The sequence below is a fragment of the Eretmochelys imbricata genome, chromosome 2 (genome assembly GCF_965152235.1).
Source record: "Eretmochelys imbricata isolate rEreImb1 chromosome 2, rEreImb1.hap1, whole genome shotgun sequence".
Classification (NCBI taxonomy): domain Eukaryota; kingdom Metazoa; phylum Chordata; order Testudines; family Cheloniidae; genus Eretmochelys; species Eretmochelys imbricata.
Window position 1 is genome coordinate 192,218,040 of NC_135573.1, and position 23,697 is coordinate 192,241,736.

A 23,697-nucleotide genomic window follows, 5' to 3' on the forward strand; every position below is an offset into this window, starting at 1 on the left:
TGAGACACTTCCGTATTTTATTTAAGCTACAGTCTATCCATGTTTCCCAAAGTATTTGTTACTTCGTAAACTGGAGATATAAACATGTCTTCCTAAGTATTTGTCTAGCTCAAAGAGGCTAGTGATCTAAGGGTTAAACCTTTGTTCTGCAAGTTCCAGATCATTGAGCCCCTCTCTGCAAATGATCAGTAGGTGTAACACACTGAATCTCCATTAATTCTGAGGACAGGCTCCCTTCTCCATGACTTTGCCTTGCTTTGTTACAGCTTTCCATAGTGAAATGAAGCACAGAACTATTAGTATGCAGCGGGGGAAGGACTTATACATCGTATAAGTAATCTTTCAAAAAAGGGCAACACTGTATACAAAGTTGGCTAATCTTTGGTCATAGGAAATTCATAATACCAAATGAGTCATGCATATAAATCTAGTTACAAAGCTGTAATGAGACAATACCTGTCCACATACTGCAGGGTATTCCTAGTGTTAGGTCTTGTTTGAAAATGTACTGTCCTGATTTGGGTATTCTCCAATACACTGATTCTGGAACTGCATTAAGCCTCTGTTTTCATTTCACTAATTGCCAGTGCATTTAGCATTGGAATCGCGAGAGATGATGATGATGATTTCATTGAGTGAATGTGGACCACGTGCACATTTTAGTCAGAGGTTTAAATATCAGATTCTGGTTTTACTATGGAACTACGTTTAGAACAGCTACTGAAATATTTAGTACTTAATACACTGAAACTGTACAACACAAAATAAAATGTGGAAAACCAAAATGTTTACTGTAGTGTGAAGAATTTTACATTTACTTTGAGAATAGATACACAAGCCAAGGGGCTGGGACAAAATACACGAGGACTACAAAACAAGGAATAGAAAATATTTTGGGTGATGCTAAATTCCCATCCAATTAACAACAAAAAACTGAATACTTTAGATATAGTAGGATACTTTCAGAAATGTTCAGCCACCAAAACTGAATTGTCCTAGGATTTTTGCTACCACTTATTAGCATAACTACTAGACACCACTACTGCCTAACAGCTGCTGCCAAAACATGCCCCCATTCTCTTTCTATTTTTAGTGAACAGTTTCTCTAGGGGATACTAAAATTATAAGTCCCTTAAACAATTCTAAAACCCCACATTACAACCTACAGAGAAATTAACACGTCATCAATCCACATTAGCAACTCCTTTTCTTCATGCGTATCTTAAGGACAAGCTTCTACTATTCGGTAGGTCGAGATCTAATACGACTTCTCGCTGGCACACATTAATTCATCTCATTTTACAGTAACAACACTTCAGGTGCTGAAAAATGATACTCAAATTCTTAGAAACAAGTTAAATCTGTCATTTTGGCACTGAATTCACCCTCAAAGTCACCCCGCTCCCCACCTGAAAAGTAGGGGGTTAGAAGGAGCACGCAACTATTGAGTAATAATGCCACCCTCTCGGGCCAATACTTTAGGTCATGACTAGCTTCCTCATGAGCACTGGAGGCAGACCGAAGACTTCTAGACCCACACATGCAACAGCTTCCTTGTATACAAAATACTTCTACAGTTTCAGAATAATACAGACAAATACGGTTGTTTAAAGGATATGCCAATTACACTTCAGAGATCCACTGTATCTAAAGTGCATCTCATTCTACAAGACAAGCCAAACTGCTCACCACAAGTGTTTGGCTTGGATTTCACACCCTTACTGGCATGTGTTTATACAGGAATAATGCTAGTTATTGCTTCAGCCAGGCTGCTACAAAACAATTTACAAAGGCTGTGAAATACAGCAAGCACAACTTACACATTTGACAACTTGTCTGTCCTACAAAGATTTTACTGAAAAAAACTTCAGCCCTCAACATCAAACTTCTTTAGTGCAGTTTTAAATTTGTAGAGTAAACGCTTAAGATTTGGCATATATTAAATAGTTATTGGCACAATGTTCTTCAGACATTTTGAAGTTCATGTATATTTATACTCCCATTAACCAGAGCAGCAGGAGGACTCAGCCAATTTGTACAGCTTTTCTGTCTGCAATGATCCCCTCTTTGACTTTCATGCACCGGAGCGAAAGCTGCTTCATTCGGTTATCCAAAGCCAGACCTTCAGTGGAGTTGCCACTGCTGCTCCTATTCTTGTTCACTTTGTTGCTGATCTTGTTCTCAGCCCCTTCTGCCCTTTCCCCTGCAAAGACACAATTAAAATGTTATTAAACCTTAAGTCTTAGAATGCTATATGGGTCAAGTGGGCACTCGTACAACTTCCTTCACCAAAGTATCTAAGAACCTAGGACAGGGCTTCTCAAACTGGGGCTCAGGACCCCTCAAGGGGTCACAAGGCTATTACATGGGGGGTCGCAAGCTGTCAACCTCCACCCCAAATCCCACTTTGCCTCCAGCATTTATAATGGTGTTAAATATATCAAAAAGTGTTTATACCGGGGGGGGGAATGGGTCGCACTCAGAGATTTGCTATGTGAAAGGGGTCACCAGTAAAAGAAGTTTGAGCGCCACTGACCTAGGACAAAGTGTAATATACTTAGGGCTCGTCTACACTTACTGGAGGATTGACGCTGCAGCAATCGATGCATTGGCAATCGTTTTAGCGGGTCTAGTGAAGACCTGCTAAATCGACCGCTGATCGCTCTCCCTTTGACTCCTGATCAAGAAGAGTATAGGGAAATAGACAGGAGAGCATCTCCCATCGACGTCGCCTAGTGTGGACCCTGCGGTAAGTAAATCTAAGATACGTCGATTTGAGTTACGCTGTTCACGTAACTCAAATTGCATAGCTTAGATTGACTTTTCCCTTTAGTGTAGACAAAGGCCTTAAATAATGGATGTTGGCCTTCCAAGCTGAGTTTTGTCTTGTGCCCTGAATCACCAAATGCAATGACTGACAGACTTCAGTAGGAGAGCAATTAATCCTCTAAGCGCCGTTTCTCCTTTGGCACCTTATTTGATCAGAACTGGGCAGCAGGATTACATCATTACTTCCCCCCACCTCCAAAAAAAAAAAAACAAAAAAAAAACAGCTCAGCGCTTATCCTTCAAATAATGTAATATCAGAATCCAAATAGTGGAAGGCAACAACTGATGGATCAGTTAATTACTGCTACGCCGCTAACATCGTTGCTGTATAGAACATGGGGTCAGGCAGGAGTGAAACTGGGGAACCTCTCATTTTCGGGAATAAATAACAACGTTTTTAAAGAGCAGTAATACTGTGGGATGAAAGTAGCTCTGGCCCCGCCCAGAGACCAGACCGTGTGCCTGAGCCCAATCAGCACAGCATCCCTGCAGGAGTTGAGCACGTTCTTCTGCTCCTTTATAAAGCTGCATAATAAATTGGTCCTGGGCTAACCTAGCTCTACTTACCTCTTTCAACTTCACATTCAGGCGATGATGCCCCACTGCATTCACTTCGAGGGCCTAGAACAGGAAACATCATCCCAAATTCGGACAGGGAGACAGGACTGGGCAGGTCCAGGCTTCCAGGTCGCGTTGCTGGAGGAAACTGAGTGGGCATCTCATAGGGACTTGTAGGACCAGAACTGAAACTGGACACTGACTGGGCCTCAGAATCTTCTTCAGACACAAAGCTGCTGCAGTTGTCATCCTCAAACACTTCAGAAGCCACTGTAATGTTTGGGGGGGAATTCCAGTTAGCCTTCCCCTTTCCACAAAGCAGCTTGTTCATCAGCAGGATGTACATTGCTATCTTAAGGGCTGCACTTACACGTAGAGTTTAACTATTTCTCTGCAGTATATTAACATTGCATCTCATTAGCAGGCCTTGGGTGAGGGGAGAAAGATTCCCATTTCTTGAGAAGCTTTTGGGAGAAACAAGCTAACATGATGTATCATCCAATACTGTAGCGACAACTCCTCCTCCTCCTCCTCACTGTGTTGAGATAAAAAACAAGCCTATTTGTACTATGCCTCCCACTTGTATGTCTTGTCCACCTATTATAGTCTGTTGTAAGCCAGACAAAGCAGTTTGGGACAGTGACTCTCTCTGTAATAAGTGTACTGTACCCATCACAATGGGATACCTGACTGGAGCCTGTCAATATTTATCTGTAGTAATATTTTAAAGCCAGATGTGGCAGAAGGTGGGAGCTCAGCTACTGCATATTATCTTACTGCTTATGCAGCTAAAATCCAACAGGACTCACTAGAACAGCGGTTCTCAACCCGCAGCCCAATCAGCACACAGCTGCGGCCCATGTGACATCCTCAGGGCAATACAGGTAGTATTGGTTGCCCACAATGGTAAATACATTGGGAACCACTGCACTAGAATCTCCCTCGGCCCAGGGATCACTAAGCAACACAAAATCTGTCTCCTCGCTCATTTTGTGTGCAAAATTACAATTAGCATTAACCATGTCAAGAGCACAGGATGGAGTAAGCCACAGACTCCTCGTTGAGTGTGGGGGTGGGGGAAGAATAAATCAGTAATGTTCCATTTTGTGCACTGTAGGTGCAGTAGGTCTTGTTAAAGCTAAAGTTTCCAGTCTTTGGTCACTGCAGGATTAGGACCCATGTTGCCAAAGGCTTATGCACACACAAGAATAGCCATACTGGATCAGATCAAAGGTCCATCTAGCCCAGTATCCTGTCTTCTGACGGTGGCCAATGCCAGGTGTCCCAGAGAGAATGAACAGAACAGGTAATCACCAAGTGATCCATCCCCTGTCGCCCATTCTCAGCTTCTGGCAAACAGAGGTTAGGGACACCACCCCTGCCCATCCTGGCTAATGGCCATTGATGGACCTATCCTCCATGAATTTATTTAGTTATTTTTTGAACCCTATAGTCTTGGCCTTCACAACATCCTCTGGCAAGGAGTTCCACAGGTTGACTGTGCATTTTGTGAAAATAATACTTCCTTTTGTTTGTTTTAAACCTGCTGCCTATTAATTTCATTTGGTGACCCCTAGTTCTTGTGTTAGGAGGAGGAGTAAATAACACTTCCCTATCTACTTTCTCTACACCGGTCATGATTTTATAGTCCTCAATCATATCCCCCTTAGTCATCTCTTTTCCAAGCTGTCCCAGACACAAGTAGTCCCATTGCGATTAAAGGGGTCATTCATGTGCATAAGCCTTGGCAGGACTGATGCCTCTGACAGAACCATGCAGGGCTGAACAAGCCACACAACACGGAATTTATAATGACTGGAAGTTATCTTCAGTTACACTTCCTTGCAGTTCTTGCTATTGAAAGCAAAGTTCACTCAGAACCCAGTTAAAAGAACACAAAGCACAATAACAGTGTTAACAAGGAAAAAATTCAAAGAAAAAATTCAAGGCGTCTTTTCTATTTTCTTATAAACCTCTGGCTCTTGCTCATTATTTATAAACATAAAGGGTACAAAAAAAGAAACACCCACCAGCTTTGTTGTTTCAAGGATCTCCAGCCTCCATGTACTAGATGTTACAGAACTGACCTAAGAATACTTCAGCAGATGATAGATGGATAATTACAGCAGCCACCTCCTGATATTTTTAAACATTAAGTCCAAGACTGCACGGCAGAGTTCCGTCTCCTCCAGACATAAAACTGGTATGTAACTGGTTCTTCCCACTCCCCATGTTTTATCAATACATGTGGGGCAGTGCCATATAATTTTGCAGGGGATGAGCAACAGTGGCTACACAAAGTCGTTCCTATTTGCAGAAATGATCTGCTTCGTAAGTAGCACTAATCTGCTAGTCTATGACAAATACAACTAAAGAAAATTACAGTTCATATTTAATTACCAAAGACAAGCTGTACCAAGTAAGAAACTGAACAGTATCTACTATTGCCAACAAAGATCAGTGTATGCTGCTTACAAGTTTCACCTAAGCCCAGCAGACAGAATTTTGTTCTATATTCAAGAAATAAACAGTCTTGGGTAGAAAGGTATCACCCATTATGATGGGCAATAAATTAAATTTTCTGGGTGTAATGTTCTTATTGGACTGGCAGGTCTTTAATCCACAGTCAGGCCCTGATTCTGAATTCTCTCTCTCCAGTGAGAGTCAGGAGTAACTCCACTGAAGTGGAACTATTTGGTCCAGGGTGGACTGATTTAAGTCAAAGCAATTTAAATCGCTGATTTTAAATCACCAAGCAGAAAACCCGAATTTAAATCTTGTTTTGCATTTGTTCTTCATAGTGGTCTTCCTAAAGAAAAGCTGATACTCATTAGTTAAAACATGTTGATTTGCAACTAAATATAGCCTTTATGCTAAATTTGGTACTTAGTCTATCCTCCTGGTGAGCAAAATGTCTATGCACATTTAGATATGCAATTATATAGCTTAATATACATTTATTCAGAGTTATCAGCTACGGAATAAGTGCATCATTCACCATTTTAGTGTGTTAGAAAGTAAAGTATTAATTTTCTTTCCTTGTGATTTGTGTCAATGTCTATCTGGATGGAAATTGGAATTCAATGTATAAAACAGCATTTTAATTGTTTATGTTAGTTAATTTTATTTGTGTACTGGATACATAAGAAGTTTATTAAAACATTATTTGCATTTAAAATGGATGTATTAAACAAAGGCAGTATGATCTGTAGTCAGAGAACTGAAGTGATGGTTGCTGTTCACCATGTCCTTCAAGATTTTAGAATTAGTAGATCTCATTCTTTCACACCTACTTTTTATTCATAGATTGGCAGAGGGAAACACGCTTTCCCGCTTTTTCAAATCCCAATTGGTTTCTGTACTAGTCACTGAACTGAACTAGTTGAATAAATTGAACTAAATAAAAAAAATAAAAAAAAACATCCTCTGCACCTGCAGAAGAGACTACTGCACTGTCAAAAACTGGCTTAGCACTTCAACAAACTCTGGTTCCATGTGCTTAGCCAGTGGCTTCCACCAGTTCAGTTGTTTGATTTTCTTTAAAACTTGGCAGCAAACTGCATAATATTATTGTTTATATTTAATTTAAACGATTTTAACATATTATAAGTATAGGCCTTAACACAGATTGCCATACTTTCACATAAAAACAAAAAAATTTTAAAAATCTGACTTTTTAATTTAAATCGGGGGAAGGGTTTAATCATCAATATGTATTCACCATTATATGGTAATAAGATTGGTGTGAGATCAGAACCAGGCCCGATATATCCCTCTACACAGAATGAGTTGTGGAGTAGTTGTCCTAATGCATCTGATCTTGGGAAGTGTGGGCAGCAAATTGGACACTGCATGCATTTTTAGCTCCTTTACATCCCTGGCCACCAGAAGCGTGCACTCCATGAATGAGATGTAAGCATCAACTAACAGACAATGCAATATTGAAGAAAACTAAATCTAATAATGCCAAGGTGGTGGGTGGTATGGCATATACCAGCTTGTACTTATATACAGGGAGGACAGACTGTCTAAAGAAACAAGCCCAGTAATACTTTTGGGAGACCTGCCTCAAAATTTCAAGAAGCCCTAATGGCTGGCTTATATCCATGACGGCAGCGTATTAGGGCTGCAGGGAGGAGATGTGACTTGGTTATGTAGTTATGAACAAGTCCTGTGATCAGCAGCACTTTGACAGGGTTTTTTCCTCCAGACAAAAGCGGAGATACAGAAAGAAGGGAGCTGTGGGATTGGATTTACAGAAGGGATCATTTTTGGAGCAGAAAACTATAACTGGGGGCGACAGAAAAGGAAGCCTCTTTTCAGTCTCAAGCTATTTTAGTCTTTCCTCTTTAGCAGCTCATTCTTCCTAGTAGAGAGGGGCTTGAATCAGAAACCCAGATCCAAGGCTACACAGAACTTGGGGAATGTTCCAATCTTTGCAGCTCAATATCATCTCCACTAAACAGTGTGACTATCTGGGACTGCTGCACAATCTTACTGCTGTTTGTCTCTCAAAGAAGATGCATCTCCAGACCTGACATGCAGCACACTGAGCTAATATGTTCCTATTTCTTTGCTTCCCTTATTCAAAGTACCAAATAAAAGGAAGTTCTTCTTCACACAGCACACAGTCAACCTGTGGAACTCCTGACCTGAAGAGGTTGTGAAGGCTAGGACTATAACAGGGTTTAAAAGAGAACTAGATAAATTCATGGAGGTTAAGTCCATTAATGGCTGTTAGCCAGGATGGGTAAGGAATGGTGTCCCTAGCCTCTGTTTGTCAGAGGGTGAAGATGAATGGCAGGAGAGAGATCACTTGATCATTGCCTGTGAGGTTCGCTCCCTCTGGGGCACCTGGCATTGACCACTGTCGGCAGACAGGATACTGGGCTGGATGGACCTTTGGTCTGACCCAGTATGGCTGTTCTTATGGCTGCACTATTCACATGGCAACATATCAAAGGAGCCCACATAATGAAAGCAGCTTGTGTAGACAAGGCCTAAAGACAAGAGTTGTACTGCTTTAACTATACCACAATAGTTTACTATATAGATGTACCAGTGATGTTAAAGCAGCACAGTGCCCCCCAGTATGGATGCATTGGTATCAGTAACCCAGAATACTGGCATAACTGCATCCAAAGAGGGGTTGTACTGGTATATTTCAGTAAAATAAATAAATAAATAAAAAATAAAAATACCACACCAACAGAAACAGTTCTGCACATCATTTTGTAATGGTATATCAGGCCCTAGAGTTACGGCATAAACGTTGTCAGTTGTGCCCCTTTATTTATATGCTTTGAAGTGTATTCATTCTGCTTCTTGCATGCATCACCGTGGTTTGCAACAGCTGTAATGCTAGGAGAAAATAGAGAGTTTCCATTCTTCTCCATTTCCCCTGAGAAGGGAATTCTCAAGTGCATGGTAAATTGTGGGGTTAACAGAAGGTGCAACTGAGTTAATTGAAGTTGTAAAGTATCTGACTAATCACCAGCTGATCAGGGGCGGGGAGTTATATCTCCATGTGGTGCCTTGGCACCAGCAATATTTAGAGCCCAGGGGCCCGGCCCCACCAATATTTGGGGTCGGGTGTCCCCCCAGCCCACTTGCCACCACCTCCCCCAGCTGTCCCCCAGCCCCCACTTGCTGCCCCCATGCATCTCCCCAGCCCCGGAGCAGAGCATCCCTGGCTGCCTCTTCCGAGCAGCTCCATGCTGCCTCTCTGCAGCAACTGCTGCCGCAGGGTCCTAGTGCCCCCCATCTCGACTGCCAGGGCAGACTAACTGAGCTTGCCCTTCCACCTCAGACCCTTCCCTTTTCCGGTGGGACCCTCCACCAGCACAGGGCTCCCACCCCGCCCCCAGTCACCGCTCCTGCCCCATGCTGGGCAAAGAGAAAGCCCCATCCCTCACCCCCAGTGAGGCTACAGTGAGGGGCAGCAGGAGGGGAGGAGGCGCTCGCAGCACCCTCAGGCACCCACTACGGGGAGGCGAGAGAGATTCCTGGACCTGAGAGGGGCCCTAGGAGCACGTGCAGTGACAGTGGTGGGGGTGAGTGTGCTGCTCGGGGGGGCGGGAAAGGTAGGCTCCTCCCCCAGAGCTCGCTGCTGCTGGCAGGGAAAGGGCTGGGGGGAGTCCTCCTCTCTGGCCCCTGTCCCAAAGCAGCCTGCCTGCACCCCAATCTCCTCTTCTCCAGCCCTGCCCCACCCCAGAGCCCACACCGTCAGCCAGAGCTTTCACCCCCCCACACACACCCTCAACCCTAGCCCTGAGCCCCTCATATACCCCAAACACCTTATCCCCGTCCCAGCCAGAGCCCTCATCCCCCTGCACTCCAACCCCCTGCCTTAGCCCTGAGCCTCTCCAACACCACAACCCCCCAGCCCCAGACAGAGCCCTCATCCCCCACACTCCTACTCTCACCTTGAGCCCCTCCCACACCCCAAACCCCTCATTCCCAGCCCCAGACAGAGCCCTCACCCCCTATACCCCTACTCTCACCCTGAGCCCCTCCCACACCCCACAGCTCTCACCCCACATCCCACAGCCCTTACCCCTGCACCCCTCCCATCCCCAAACTCCCTCCCAGAACCTGCATCCTGCACCCCAATCCCCTGCCCCAGCCTAAGGCCTGCACCCCAGACCTCCTCCCCCACCCAAACTTCCTCCCAGAGCCTTGGGCAGGGGCAGGTTCTGGGCACCACCAAAAATTATACAAACCTGCCGCCCCTGCCAGCTGTAGGATACAAACAAGGTCCTTCATTTCAACCCTCCACTGCCACATACGACACTTACCCATAGGAATTTCTGAACACACAACTTTATACTTACTAGAGATGGAGTCTGACTCCAGTTTACATGCTGAAAGATCTTCCAACGAGGTGTTACTGCCTTCCGCACCCACACCACACCCCCGGGGTCCCATGGCAGAAGACCGTCTTCTCTCGTGGATCTCGTCTGAGATCATCTCCAGGTTTTTCAAGGCTGTTTTGTACTCTCCCTTGGCTAGGGCCAGCTTTGCCTGCAGGTCATCCACAGTCTTCTTGAATTGCTAAGGAGGAAGGCAGATGGGGTTTCTTTAAACTATTGCGGATTTCAAACAAATTCTCATTATATAAGGAGAGACAAGGGGGCTTCATTTCCCCAGCTAAGCAGGCAACACGGCCTAGTTGATAGAGAACTGGACTGGGATGCAGGCGACTTCTATTCCTGGCTTAGCCACTGCCTGCTGGGTGACCTTGGAAAATTCATGTCACTGCTCTGTGCCTCAGTTCCTCATCTGTAAAATGGACACAGTGGGGATCCTTTGTAAAGTGCTTTGAGATCTACCAATGAAAAGTGGTATATTAGAGCTAGGTATTAAATAATGAGTAGATAGGTTAAAATGTAACTAATAATTTTGGTGCACAGATGATGAGAGGGGTTTTTTAATTGAAAAGTACCCCAATTATGCAAAAAGCTAGGGAAGTTGTGAGGGGATACATGGGGAAAAAGCAAACAGTTGTGGTGTTCCAGTTTGAATGAATACTCCAGTGCATTGGAAAGGATTCTGTGTGTGTCACATAGCCAAGAACGGCGTATAAACCTCTATTAGCTGAGGACAGGGTGATCCATGTTAAGATGAAGAGCTAATGAAAGTGCTTAATAATAGACTATGTTTATTTTGACCATTTATTGACGTGAATGGACATGCACAACTAGCAGAAAACTACTTGGGACAGTTCTCCAGTTCCTGATTATCTAGACTGGACTCTGGAGCAATTTGAGGCATTATTGCCACATGTTGGAATAAATGCCTAAATCTGAATGTGCCTGAGCAGAGCTATCGCATAGCCCCTCAGCAATTCACTAGCTGACAGCATGAATGCTAACAGTCCTTGCCTCTCCCCCTACAGGATCGGGGAATAGGAAAGGCTGAACTGCTCACTTGGCTCCAAACAGATGCAGGAAGTTTTCCGGGCAGAAACAAAACTAACCCATCACTTCCTGGTCATTAAAACTGCACACATGCGTTCAGACCCAGGTTGCAGCAAGCTTCAAAGCCTTGAATATTGTAGTGTGCAGCTTTAACTGCCCCCTTTTCCCCCCTTCAGGCACAATCCCCACTCCACAGCTAGGAGAGAAGACTGTTGTTAAGGAGTACAACAAAGAGCAAACATGAAATAAATCTTGTGACAGGATGGGATATGACAGTATCAATTTATGAACTCCATTTTGTATTGTATGTTGAACACAAGACAACTTGCCTGAGGGCAACCTACTGTACTGCAGTTTCGACAACTGCCCGGTGGCATTTCAAAACCTGGGTAAAAATTACTAAGCTGTCACTTTAATTTTCAGGGGGTTCCTGCTCCTGCTTGCAGGCTAGAGGGCTCTGTAGAAAAGCATGCAATTGGTCTGTGAATAGACAGCCTAGAGGAGCGGTTGGCAAACTACGGCCCGCGGGACTGTCCTACCCAACCCTTAAGCTCCCGGCCCCAGCCCCTCCCCTGCTTTCCCCCCTCCCCAGTAGTAGCTTGCGCCTGCCCACCTCCCAGGGTTTCCAATGAGCCTGTCCTGCCACTCCGTGCAGCCTGGTAAGGGTAAGGGGACGGGGGGAGGGCAGGAGGTCCAGGGGGGCAGTCAGGGGACAGGGGGCAGTTGGACGGGGCGGAGGGTCAGGAGACAGGGAGCAGGGGGGATTGGATAGGGAGCGTTGGATCGGGGGTGACCATCACTCCACATAAGGACGATGTGCAGGAGAGAGGGGACAGCAGGGATTCTGCCCAGCCTGAACTGCTGACGAGCCACAGGCTTACGGGAAGGGTGAGCTCAGACTAGGGGAGGAAGAGCGCTCCAGTACTGCAAGAGTCAAGTCTCTACGGTTAACAAAAACTCCTTTACTGAGCCGGTGTCCCTTGCTTTCCTGTCACCCTGTCCCAGAAGGGGTTACATTCGGGCTCACTGCCTAGATGGAGCTCTGGGTGAGCATGTGTAAGTGATGAGGAGGCAAGGGAGTGGGCACCTCGGAGAGCTCAGATGCTGATTTCAGGGTTTAGAGGAGCTGGATGGGCCCCAAAGAAGGGCCCCAGATGAGGTCTGAGTCTGGGTCTGCTCAAGGGTCCCAGAGGTAGAAAACAGAGACTAGACTCTACCAGACTCAGTTGGCTTAGAAACACATGGGATCCAGTGGTCCATTTACAGACTGGTGCCTGCACAGCTGGTTGCTACGCCAGGTAGAAATATTGCTAATGTAGCTGTTTCCCTCCCCTGCGTGCCCCACAGGTACTCAGCAATCCCTCCACCGTCCTCCATTGCCTCCATGCACGCACATGACGCACTTCTGTCCTTCTTACTACCATCAGCAGAAATAAACTGCTACTCTAGCCACAGATCACAGCTCCCAGGACACTTCCTGGAGAACAGTGAATACTGCCCACCTTTTTCTGTGAATATTCTACTTTTCCCAACCAATTCACTGTGTATGTGTTTGCACCCTCTTTAGCTCATTATCCTAGCACAAATTTTAAGCTCGTATCTGAGCCCTGATAGAAAGCTTACTTAAGTTTGCTTTCTGCATATTTGCTACTGGAAACTTGATTGTAAGAACTCTCATCCGATCACGGAGGAGAAATAGTATTGTGTGACTTCAAACACTTAAACAACTTGAACTGTAAACCAGAGAGTAAATGAAATTCACACACTTCAGATTCTGCCGAAAGAGGCAAAATTGGTTAAGTTATTCGCTCAGTTCCAGCAATAAACAGCAGGGCTCTAATGGGGTTTTGGGGCCCGCCTACTTCACAAGTGGAAACAGTCTTTTTTGGCCTTTTATTTTTAAAATAGGCTTAGTGTATTCCTCAGCATGAAGCGTTTGGAATGGAATGTACTTTGTACAGAAATGCAGAGTGATTATAGCAGCCCGTTGCATTGTATTTAAAATTTTTACTGCAAGCAGTCATTACTAGATCTGAATTAGATACATACCTCTAGCTGTACATAGTACTTCGCCTTCAGTTCAAAATAAGGCCTGTGGAAAAACAAAGAATAATTTGTTACAATTGCTGGGATAACACCAGGGGATTGGAGTATGAGAGAGGCTCTGGCCCAAAGCATTAAAGCAGTTATGTCTTATGCCAGCAATTTAATCCTCAGGGGTTGCCTATCTAAAATGTAAACATCTATGTTTGCACGCTGCAATTTTTTTTTTAACAAGACCCCTGTTCTAAAAGTTATACTCTTGAACAATACAGATTACTTGAGCTGACAGAATACAAATCTTTTAGGCTTTGGTTCTGCTAAGTACTTAAGCACATGCCCAACTGTAAGCACAAATAGTCCCACTGTAGCAGTGTGCTTTCAAGTTAGGTAAATGCTTAAGCACCTTCTAGAATCAGGGTCTTAACCTTCTAAAAATGGGTAGAATGCCCCCCCTTTTAAAAAACACAATTCTTGGAGCATATACACAGATCTTTGGTGTGTGTTTTTTTAGAATGCTGGAAGTAAAATGCCAGTCTCTCTCCAGACTACAGGAAGGATTCAGATGAACATCTGCACATTTTTCCCTCCAGCTGCACGACACTCCAAGGTTTTGTCCTTGCTCAGTCACAAAACAGAAAGATTCTACACTTGAGCTGTTTCCTGCTTTATTTATAGCATCATCAGATATCAAGTATACAAAAGGCACAGTTTAGAGCCAAGAATCCAAGTTCTATTCCAAAGCTTTGAAGACAGTCATCAATTTGATGCTACACGGGGCAATAATAAAATTATCTTATTCAACTGAGATAGACTTTTCAAGTACTTGCACATTTCAGGAGCTGTCCCAATCACGGCCAGGCAGTTGAACAGTCAGAGAAGTCCTCACATACAATGAAGACTTCAACCACTACCCTGTATTTCCATACTATGAGCTAGATTCTGACATGCCAAATACCACTGAGTGGCACCTCACTCTGCAAACAGTCCCACTGAAGTTTCTTGGGGAGCAACATGTCACTGAATATAAGGGTGCCAGAATCCAGCTTTCAAATACCAGACACAGAGATTGTTAACCCTGACCCATAATTTGAGCTCATCTAATAAAACCTGACCTGCACATAACAGCCAAATTCTAGATTTGTCACCAATTCTTTGTTTAGCTGCATCGCACACTCTTTGGGTCCCGTACAGCCCACTGTGCACTACAGCTATCTGTAACTCAACAGCCCTTGCTCCATTACTGTAACATGTGAAACACGCATCTGTTTACTGCATTAACAAAAACATCTAGGGCTGCACCACAACTCTACACCCTCAGGTAAGTCACTACTCCACTGGTGGGCCCATTAAGGACTATTCATATGGCAGTAACTGCCCACCATTGGAAGGAGAGATTCACAATCTGGCTCTAAAAATTAAGAATTCATTATCCTCTTTCCATTTAGCCTCCCCACGTAACTTATCCTTACAAAAGGCGATTAACCTACTCTGAAATTCAAACACATTATATGGGATCTATACACAACTCTGGTTCAATGTGAAGGTTTCTCCTGAGGCCCTGGGTTCCACCCTAGTTTTAGGCTAAACCATGAAAGCCAGTCAAGTCCCACTGCCCTCTCTACTGCATGGGAGCAGAGCAACAAAGCTTGGCTCCTGATCTCATTCCTTGTGGCATCTCACCATCTCTTAGCGTGTGTGAGAAAATCAGTCCCTTATAATTAAGGCTGTGAGTTTGTCACGGAGGTCACGGACTCATGACTTCTGCACGGGCTCAGGGGCAGCCCCTGCGCCAGGTGCACCGGCTGCTGCTGGGGCAGCCTCCCCCCTCCCCCCACCCCCCCCCACAAGCATTCCCAGCAAATGGGAGCTGCGAAGCCAGCGCTCTGGGCGGAGGCAGTGCTCAGAGCTGCCTGGCCACACCTCCGCCTAGCAGCTGAGCAAGGGGGGTGTTGCCGCTTCTCGGGAGGCCCCAGGTAAGCGCCGCCCACAGCCCGCTTCACCCAGTCCCGTGCCCCAACCTCCTGCTAGGGGGAGGAGGGGAGGTGCAGAGCCAGGTAGGGAGCCTGCCAGCCAGCCCCACCAAGCCCCCCTGCCCCAGCAGGGGTCCCAGGCCATGCGCCGCCACCTGTCCAAGAAGCCAGGCCGCCCTCCCCCAGCACCCACGGGGCCCCCAGGCAGCGCTCCCCCCCCCCCCCCCGCATAAGTTTTATTCACTGATATTTTTAGTAAAAGTCATGGACCGGCCAGGGGCCATGAATTTTTGTTGACTGCTCATGACCTGTCCCTGACTTTTACTAAAAATACCCATGACTAAAACATAGCCTTACTTATAAGATTTTATATGTAGGGGGTTTTTTGGTGTTTACCATCTGAGCACTTTGAAGAGTCATTAGCGCAGCCTCAACATCCCTGAGATGTAGGAATTTTTGTTTCCATTTTTCAGATAAAGAATATTAATATGTTCTTGGGGAAGCAGTTTGTTTTTTACATCCCCTCTACCTGAACTCATGGGAAGAGACTAGACAATAGACTCCTATTCCCCATAAAAATTGGTGGGATTGTCTTCTGTTTACATTACGAAGCTCACATGAGAAAATGAAAAGTTTGATGTTCTGAAAAATTTTGCAGTGTTAACTAATTCAGCCTTAAGAAAAGGAGGACTTGGGGCACCTTAGAGACTAACCAATTTATTTGAGCATAAGCTTTGGAACTGCTTTGTAAAGTGGCAAGGCATGTAGTATGGTCATTCCACTCACCACTGGCACAGAAAGCTCTGAAGTGAAGTGTTACAGGACACAGCGTCCTTACACAGTTTGGGGCAGGAAGTGAGGAAGCTATATCCATTTGACACTGCAAGGTGAATCGAGGGTAGCAGAATGTACCCAAGGTAACAGCTGGTCAGGAGCCAGAATGAACACCCTTATTCTTATGAAAAGGTCCATAAGACCTGAATGGTAAGTTGTCAGGACCTTCGTTTTCTATCCCATTCAAATAAAGGCTCTTTTGGTAACTTAATGCCCCCACCAGCACTCTGATCAAGAGGAAAGAGTGCCATCTACTGAACTGCAGAATATTTATTTCAGCACCTATGGAGGTTTCCCATCCAATACTGGCACCCTGCTTATCTTATCTTATTACAGAAACGCACAGCACAAGGTGGAATGGCTGCAGGCTACACTGTGGCAACAACATGTGAGATAGAACCCGTGAGATAGAGTTTCCTGGGAAAGCACTAATACTTCTATATGTATCAAGCAAAATAGTAACAGACATTGATAAAGTAATTTTTAGACTGAGGGATTAAACACTAAATAAATGATCATTGTTTAGTCAAGCTGCAGAAAATGGAAATTAATTATTAAAATTAAAAGTATTAGTTGGAGATTACCTAAAGCTTTTTCACAGACAGTGAGCAAGTATTACAAAAGGCAGCTTTTCTTGACGACCACCACATTTGCATAGACTTCTATGCAGCAGAGGAGAACCACACACCAAACACATTTTATCATTTATCACATACGCTTCTTAGCTATACCCTCTGAAGCATGTGCCTTTCCATGAGAATAGCTCTCACATAGCTTGCCAAGAAGGCTCCGGAAAGCAAACAAATCTAATCTATGATAAGCAGCTCTGAGGTAGTCTCACACCTTTGAAGTTTTTAGTCAATAGCCTTGCTGCTTTCTTAGCCAGTGTAAAGTTCTGTTACCGCATGGGCTGGACTGCAAATCAGACAGTTACAATATCTGTGCAGCCCCCTGGCAGGTTCAGCACGGACGGAGTCCTGGAAGCCACGTGTGTGAAGCACCCCATGCAAGTAGGCTTAGCATGTAAACACACCACCAGCTAAAACACATACTTGGATTTATTGATGGCTCTTTTCAGTTTCTTCTCTAGCTGTTTCATCCGGCCCATGGCAGCATTGTATTTGGCTGCCGTTTCCTTGTGCACCAGCTCACTTCTTGTTTTCGTCTGCTCCGCCTCCATGACCTGCAAGAGAGGAAACAAATGCTTTAAGTTGTAGTAGGCATGTCACATGCTCATCAGTTTCATATAATTTTAATTAACAGCATTTCCATAACCTCTCTGAAACTCTCAGAGTGTAGCCGGGTGGAGGGGAGAAACAGAAGAGAAGAGACATCTTCTTTCAATTAACCTACTTAGAAAAATCTTTCTTGGAAGAAACAGCAGCATGTCTGGTTGGCAAATAAAATATTAATGATACAAGGAGCATACTGCTGCTTCGTGCATTCTGGGGGAGCTTTGGTATAAGCAGCCTCAAACGTGAGAGCTCAGTACCCCCGCAACCCCCGTGAGATGTTCAAGATCCACTAGCACAGCTCCATTCTGAGCTACCATATCATCCCTGTTATTTCCCCATTCTCTTCCACAAGTGAGCTATTTCCTTTACAGAACATTCTTCTTCTGGCTGGGAGGATGAGCCATCACAAATGCTGCCACATGGACTAGGCAGGCAGAGATGCATATATATGACTGGCCCAAAGGCTAAGTGTATCATGCTTTCCATGAACACTTCCAGTCCAACACACACAGCTTCATGGCTCGGGCACAAGTCAAGCAAACATTTGAACATTCATAAATAATGCTCACTGCCTCAGTACTTTGTGTAAATTTTGTTTTAATTGCTGTAAATATCCTCCTCATCTGCTCCAGTGAGTGTCCTGCTTCGTTTACGATGCCAGAAATGCTATCAGCAATATTTTTGCTTTGCAAATTTGAAGAACCACCTGGCAAATTAGGACATCCATTTTTCTGTAATAACAGGCAGAAAACATAAGAGTGGAGTGAACCGCATAACAGGGTCCAGCCAGAGGATAAACTAATCATTACTCTCTGTCTCCCCCAACATTTTGACAAGACATGAAGGTTTCCATTGCATAGGTGATATATACAGGCTCTCTCACGGGCCAGCATTGTTACAGAAAGTGATGGGACCCTGTTTTCTGTGATATTCCTTTTCCAAGAATTCAGAATGCAAACCAATTTACCCCCCAACTCCCATGTAAATAGCTCAAAGTATATTCCATTATTTGAGCTATTCCAACACATGCCAGAAGGGGCAGTCTACCTCAGACCAAAGTAGCAGGCTCTTATTTCAGAAAAGACAACCAATTGCAAATAATTTTGTTTTCAAATAATATTAATCTCATTGGCATTGCTGTGTTCTCCTGCAATCAAATGAGCAGTAACTCTTGGAGGCCAAACCAAACAGTTAGTGATATTCAACACACGCAAAGGGATGGTGCTAACTTGAAGAACACAACTGACCTTTGCTTTCCATTGCGTTCAGAGTAAACCTGCGCTTTCCCCCTTTCAATGCTTACATGAAAGACTGAACAATGATTAAATTAAACTTTGGTGTCTACCAATTTCAATTATTGTAATAGTGAGAAGTTTCATTTAAGGCCACATTCCCCTTATCGGCACTACATATTTTGCAACAAAAAAAATATGCATTTTATTATAGAACCCTCTAACCCAGAAAGAATAGTTTTCATAGGCTCTGACTAGATCCAAGAATGTATATTCAGCTCCAGTGCCCCTCAGCTGCCTACATATATAAATAAGACTCTTTCCTTTGGAGGAAAGGTCAAAATTATAAAATATTCAAGATAGATTCTGCTCTACATCCAACACGTTAGTTGATCTCTTTGCTGCTACTCAGCTTGTGCAGCAGTTAGAAAGCTAGAATGATGCTTTGACCTTTCCTAGAGGACTGCATTAGACCAATGGTTATAAACCTTTTTTCATTTGTGGACCACTACAAAATTTCACATGGAGGTGCAGACTCCTTTGAAAAATCTTAGACAGCCAGCAGACCCCCAGGGGTCCGTGGACTACAGGATGAAAACCACTGAGTTAGACAAGCCTGGCTTTGGCAAGGAAGTGTCAGATTTAAGATCGGCAAGGAAGTGGGTTTGCCCTCCTTGGGCATGGCAAAGAAATTTAGCCATAGGTGCAGACTCTGGGGGTGCTCCAAAAAAAAAAAAAAAATAGTAGTGCTTAGCACCCACCAGCAGCCCCCCTATCAGCGCCTCCCCCCTCCAGTACCTCCTGCCCATTGGCAGCCCCGATCAGTGCCTCCCCCTCCAGTGCATCCTGCACGCCGCAATACGTGGCATGCAGGAGGCCCTGGGGGGAAGGAGCAACGGCCAGGCACGATCAGGTGAGGGGGTGGAATATGGTGGGAAGAGGCAAGACAGGGGAAGGGTGTTGGAGAACGGGGTGGAATGAAGGCCAGGCCTGGAACAGCATATTAGAAACTTGGCACGTATGAATTTAACCCTGCTGGAAGCTCTGCAGAGATGGAGCTGCTCGTTTCCGGTTATTGTCACTTCTCAGTTGAATGCCAAAATGATTCTTTCCAGGAAGAGTTTTGGGTTGATACCGCTGCTGGCTTAGACATCTTGAATCACACATCCTGATTCATGGCATGATGAATGCTGCAAACACCAACATACTAGATCGCCTAGACCTCTTCAAAATACAAAAGCCTTTTGTGAGGTGAGCAGATAAACTAAATTATGAACAACCAAAAACATTCAACCAAAATGGTGAAACCTGTCTTACTGGAGACCTTTTTCTTTTTTTTAAACACTTTGTAAAAGAGGCCAATTGTGAGAGCGGTTGTTTATTTAATCCTTTAATATTATTTATTTAATATTATTATTTCGGATATCAAAAAAACCCAACCTTCCTTACTTCCCTAATTCCCACATTGCACAACTAAATAAACAAAGACAATGTGCCAGACTGACAGCCCGGAAAACGTAAGTCCTTTCTCTCCCCCCAAAAAACAGGTACAGGACCGTGGCTCCGAAATCTTCCCCCCATAGCCCAGCTAAGGAACAACTCTATGAGCAATAGGATAGCTAAATCCGTGACATCTCCAGAACAGCCAACTAACATTCGCTTAGGCATTTGATGTAGAAATGATACAGCCAACTCTTTTCACATCGACCACTAACCAGCCTGTAACCCAGTTATTTAAGAGTCTATTACCAGTCTCCCCACACCTCCACCTCTATGCCCAGGCATTAAGAATGCTGCTCGAGAGGGTTCACATAGGGCATGGTTAAGAATGCTGGTCAGATGAGAGCTTTCTGGAGGTGATCACAGCCTCTCATTATTGTGTTATAGCCTCTCTTTTGGTCTTTTATGAAAGAAGTTGATGCTATTAAAAGTTAAAAACGTATTCATAGAGCAACTTGGCACAAAAAGATCAGCTTTATATTGGCTAGCCCACCTGCTTGTTCCTTGGTGAGGTCTAGACTATCCCATTAATGTAGTTAGTTACTAGATCATCAACAATGTCAGGTAGAATTCATCACAGCATGGACAGCAGCCAGTAAGCTGCTAGATTAAAGACAAAATCCAAGACCATCAGCCAGGTATTCTATCGAAGGGGACATAATATAAAATATATGTTCTTGGAGAGCAGGTTTGTACGAATTGCTTTGTTTTCTTCCAAGTAATCAGGACAAGCCTAAGTGAAGAATGTACCCTGGTCAGAACCTCAAGAGAGAAACAAATGATGCAGTCAAAAGAGAAAATGCAGGGAACTCCAATGAATCTGTATGGACACCAACAGTTGTCATAGAAATTAGTCAGGTGCCACGTTTATTCTCTTTCTTCAAAAGCAATCAGTGAGTGTATTGGTTGGAGGGAAATGTTAGAAACAAGGTGGTAAGAGAGGCAATGCAAGATGACTAAAACATTTTTTCTGAATGCCCCATATATTTCTGAGCAACTGAAGGGTGAGATGAAAAGGAATTAGGGGATAAACCAAAGCCATGTTGCATGTCATTTGTTTTTTGAAAGATAAATTGCATACATGAAGGAAATGTGTGTAGGACATTCCTTTTTAATGCAACTAATCTCAGACTCCAGATATCACCCTTACGCATATATATTTGTGCATCACACTGATCTTCTGCCAAAGCATTAATGCCATTATTCCCCCTTCATCCCTCTAAAACCATTTATCTTTCAGCCCCTATGGAAGCCTCTTTGTACACACCTGTGTATCTAAAATTGGAAAATAGTGAAGTTGGTTTCTTAAGCTCTGCTATAGAAGGAGACAAACTCACACCCGTCCTCTTCCCAGAAACCTCCCTAAACAGAGGCCAAAACATTGGGTCTACCTCATTAACTAAGAATAGCTACATCACCATTAAGATGAAGCACATTTCAGCACTTTTCAGAGGAAAGAGTGTCATTATCCCCATTTTACAGGTGGGGAAATGGAGGCACGAAGATTAAATGACTCACCCAAAGTCACACAGCAGATTGGGGCCAGGAATGGGACCCTAAATTTGACTCCCTGCTTCCTAGTCACTTGATCATGCTGCATACGAGTGTCCCGGACACCATATGTGTATGTTTGATGGAGTTCTAAAGCATGAAGGTATAGGGGATTATACAGACAAAGTGAGGCAGCCTCTATTTAAATTCAATGGAATTTAGGTGCCTAATTCCTTTAGGCACCTATGAAAATAGGAGTCAAAGTTCAAGGCACAGCCCTCTTCAACCCTCCCTGTAGCTGTTCATACTAGTCCTGGTTGCTCCCCTGAATAAAAATACCTGCCATATTTTATTCTTCCATCCCTTTAGGATAGGCAATATCGTTTCAGTGGTCCTCCAGGTTTTATTAGTTTAATTTTCTATATTGTTGGTTCTAAAGGTCTTGTGTATACCCTGTTATAGACTGACCTGTTAAAAATATGGACATTAGCAGCTTTTCAATCCCTGAACAAATCAGGGGCAGTCACAACTGCCCAGACCCATCACCATTTCTTCCCAGAGAGAATCTGCAAATTACAAGCCCAGTTTGATATTCTGAAGCCTCAGACCCTGTCCACACCCATCAACCCAAAAGCAGCTGGGGTAATCTTGCAGCATTTCCACAGCACCTGTGTATAACAGAGCCACTTATCCTACACCAGTTCTTTCATCTATCTGTTTGCTTCATAATCTTTGCTTCTATCGCCCTTCAGTTACCTAGTTATTTTTGGGCTCAGTTTTGTACCACGTCAGACAAATTTTAGCCAGTCCAAAAATACCTGCCCTCCCTGTATATGAAGAAAGAGTATGACCTGCATTGTGCAGGCAGTCAGACTAGATGATCATAATGGTCCCTTCTGACCTTAATATCTACGAGTCCTTACTTTACCCTTGCCGGGCGATTTCAAACAAACGAGTTTGTAGCCCACTTTGACATTTATAGATAGGCGCTATTCTGCATGTGATCCATTGCTGCGCCAATAACTGTGGAAGTCTACTTTGTATCCCACATTTGTCATTTACTAACAAAGAGTGCGCAGTGCAATTGAAGTGCTGTAATTTTCCATCAGAGGAGTTCTGCATATGAAGCAGCCATCACAGGTGAACTAGTTCATTTGAAGCCTATTTTTGTTGTTGGCTTCCTACTCCAACCCCAGATTCATAAACTTTGTAGTTTGTTCCCCCTCTCCCCAGCCACAAAAATTCATACGTTCCCAAACTCCTCATGGCATCACCTAGCTGGGTCTGGTACCAGGGAAGAAGGAGAAATCATCCCACATCCAAATGACAGTGACCATTGAGCCCAATGATTGAAGTAGCCCTCCATGCCTCTTATGTGTACAAGCCCTTACATGCCCCTGTGCAGAGATGCATTGGAAGACCTCCTGTAGGGCTCTGTGACATGTAGGGGGTGCCCACCTCAGCACACACCATTCAAATCCTGCCTTCCCCTTGCACAGTAGAACCAGTTCCATTGCTGAAGGGGAGACTCCCTGCAGCACTAGCCCCTAAACACAGACTAACTGATATGGTTTGAAGAGCCTTGAAACACCCTATAAAAAAAATCAGTGGAAGTCATGTGACTAAAATCCTATTGCAGAAGCAGTTGCAATTCTGGTGTCAATATGATGCAGACTACGAGTGGAAATAGTAAGGTGTATATTCCATGAATCAGCATTGATTACACCACCACTTCTAAGATACTGATATTTAGTTTCTTTTAGAAACTATTTGAGAATGAACTTTACCCAGACTGTTCGGTCAACAGCCAGAAGGGATGAGTAAGATGGGATTCTTTCCAATAAGGAAGTTCTCCATTAATGTATATGTTCCTATAGGAAGTTTTCTCACTAGATGTTTTAACATCACAGCCAACACACTAGGGTCTATTTCCTATTCTACTCTAGTCATTGGAGAGGTTTCATTATAAGTAAGTCATTCTGACAGGTCCAGATATCATGCAAAAAGTCATGCAATGAGGCGTCACGACAGAATGGCATTGCTCCCAAGATTGTTTTACTGAAGAATGCTGGGCTCAGCTACAGAA

At 44.2% G+C, this 23,697-nt stretch overlaps 1 protein-coding gene across 1 annotated transcript in view; it reads right to left on the bottom strand.

Moving 5' to 3' along the window:
* Nucleotides 1–765: 765 nt before the first annotated feature.
* The window catches only part of SH3BP5 (SH3 domain binding protein 5), a 60,006-nt gene continuing 37,074 nt past the window's right edge, over nt 766–23,697 (bottom strand). The window contains exons 5-9 of the mRNA XM_077811205.1: nt 17,206–17,336; nt 13,356–13,398; nt 10,221–10,440; nt 3,397–3,657; nt 766–2,203 (exon numbers count right to left, since the gene is read on the bottom strand). Coding sequence (XP_077667331.1) covers nt 2,025–2,203; nt 3,397–3,657; nt 10,221–10,440; nt 13,356–13,398; nt 17,206–17,336 — 834 coding nt within the window. The 3' untranslated portion in view covers nt 766–2,024. The remainder of the gene's footprint in view (nt 2,204–3,396; nt 3,658–10,220; nt 10,441–13,355; nt 13,399–17,205; nt 17,337–23,697) is intronic.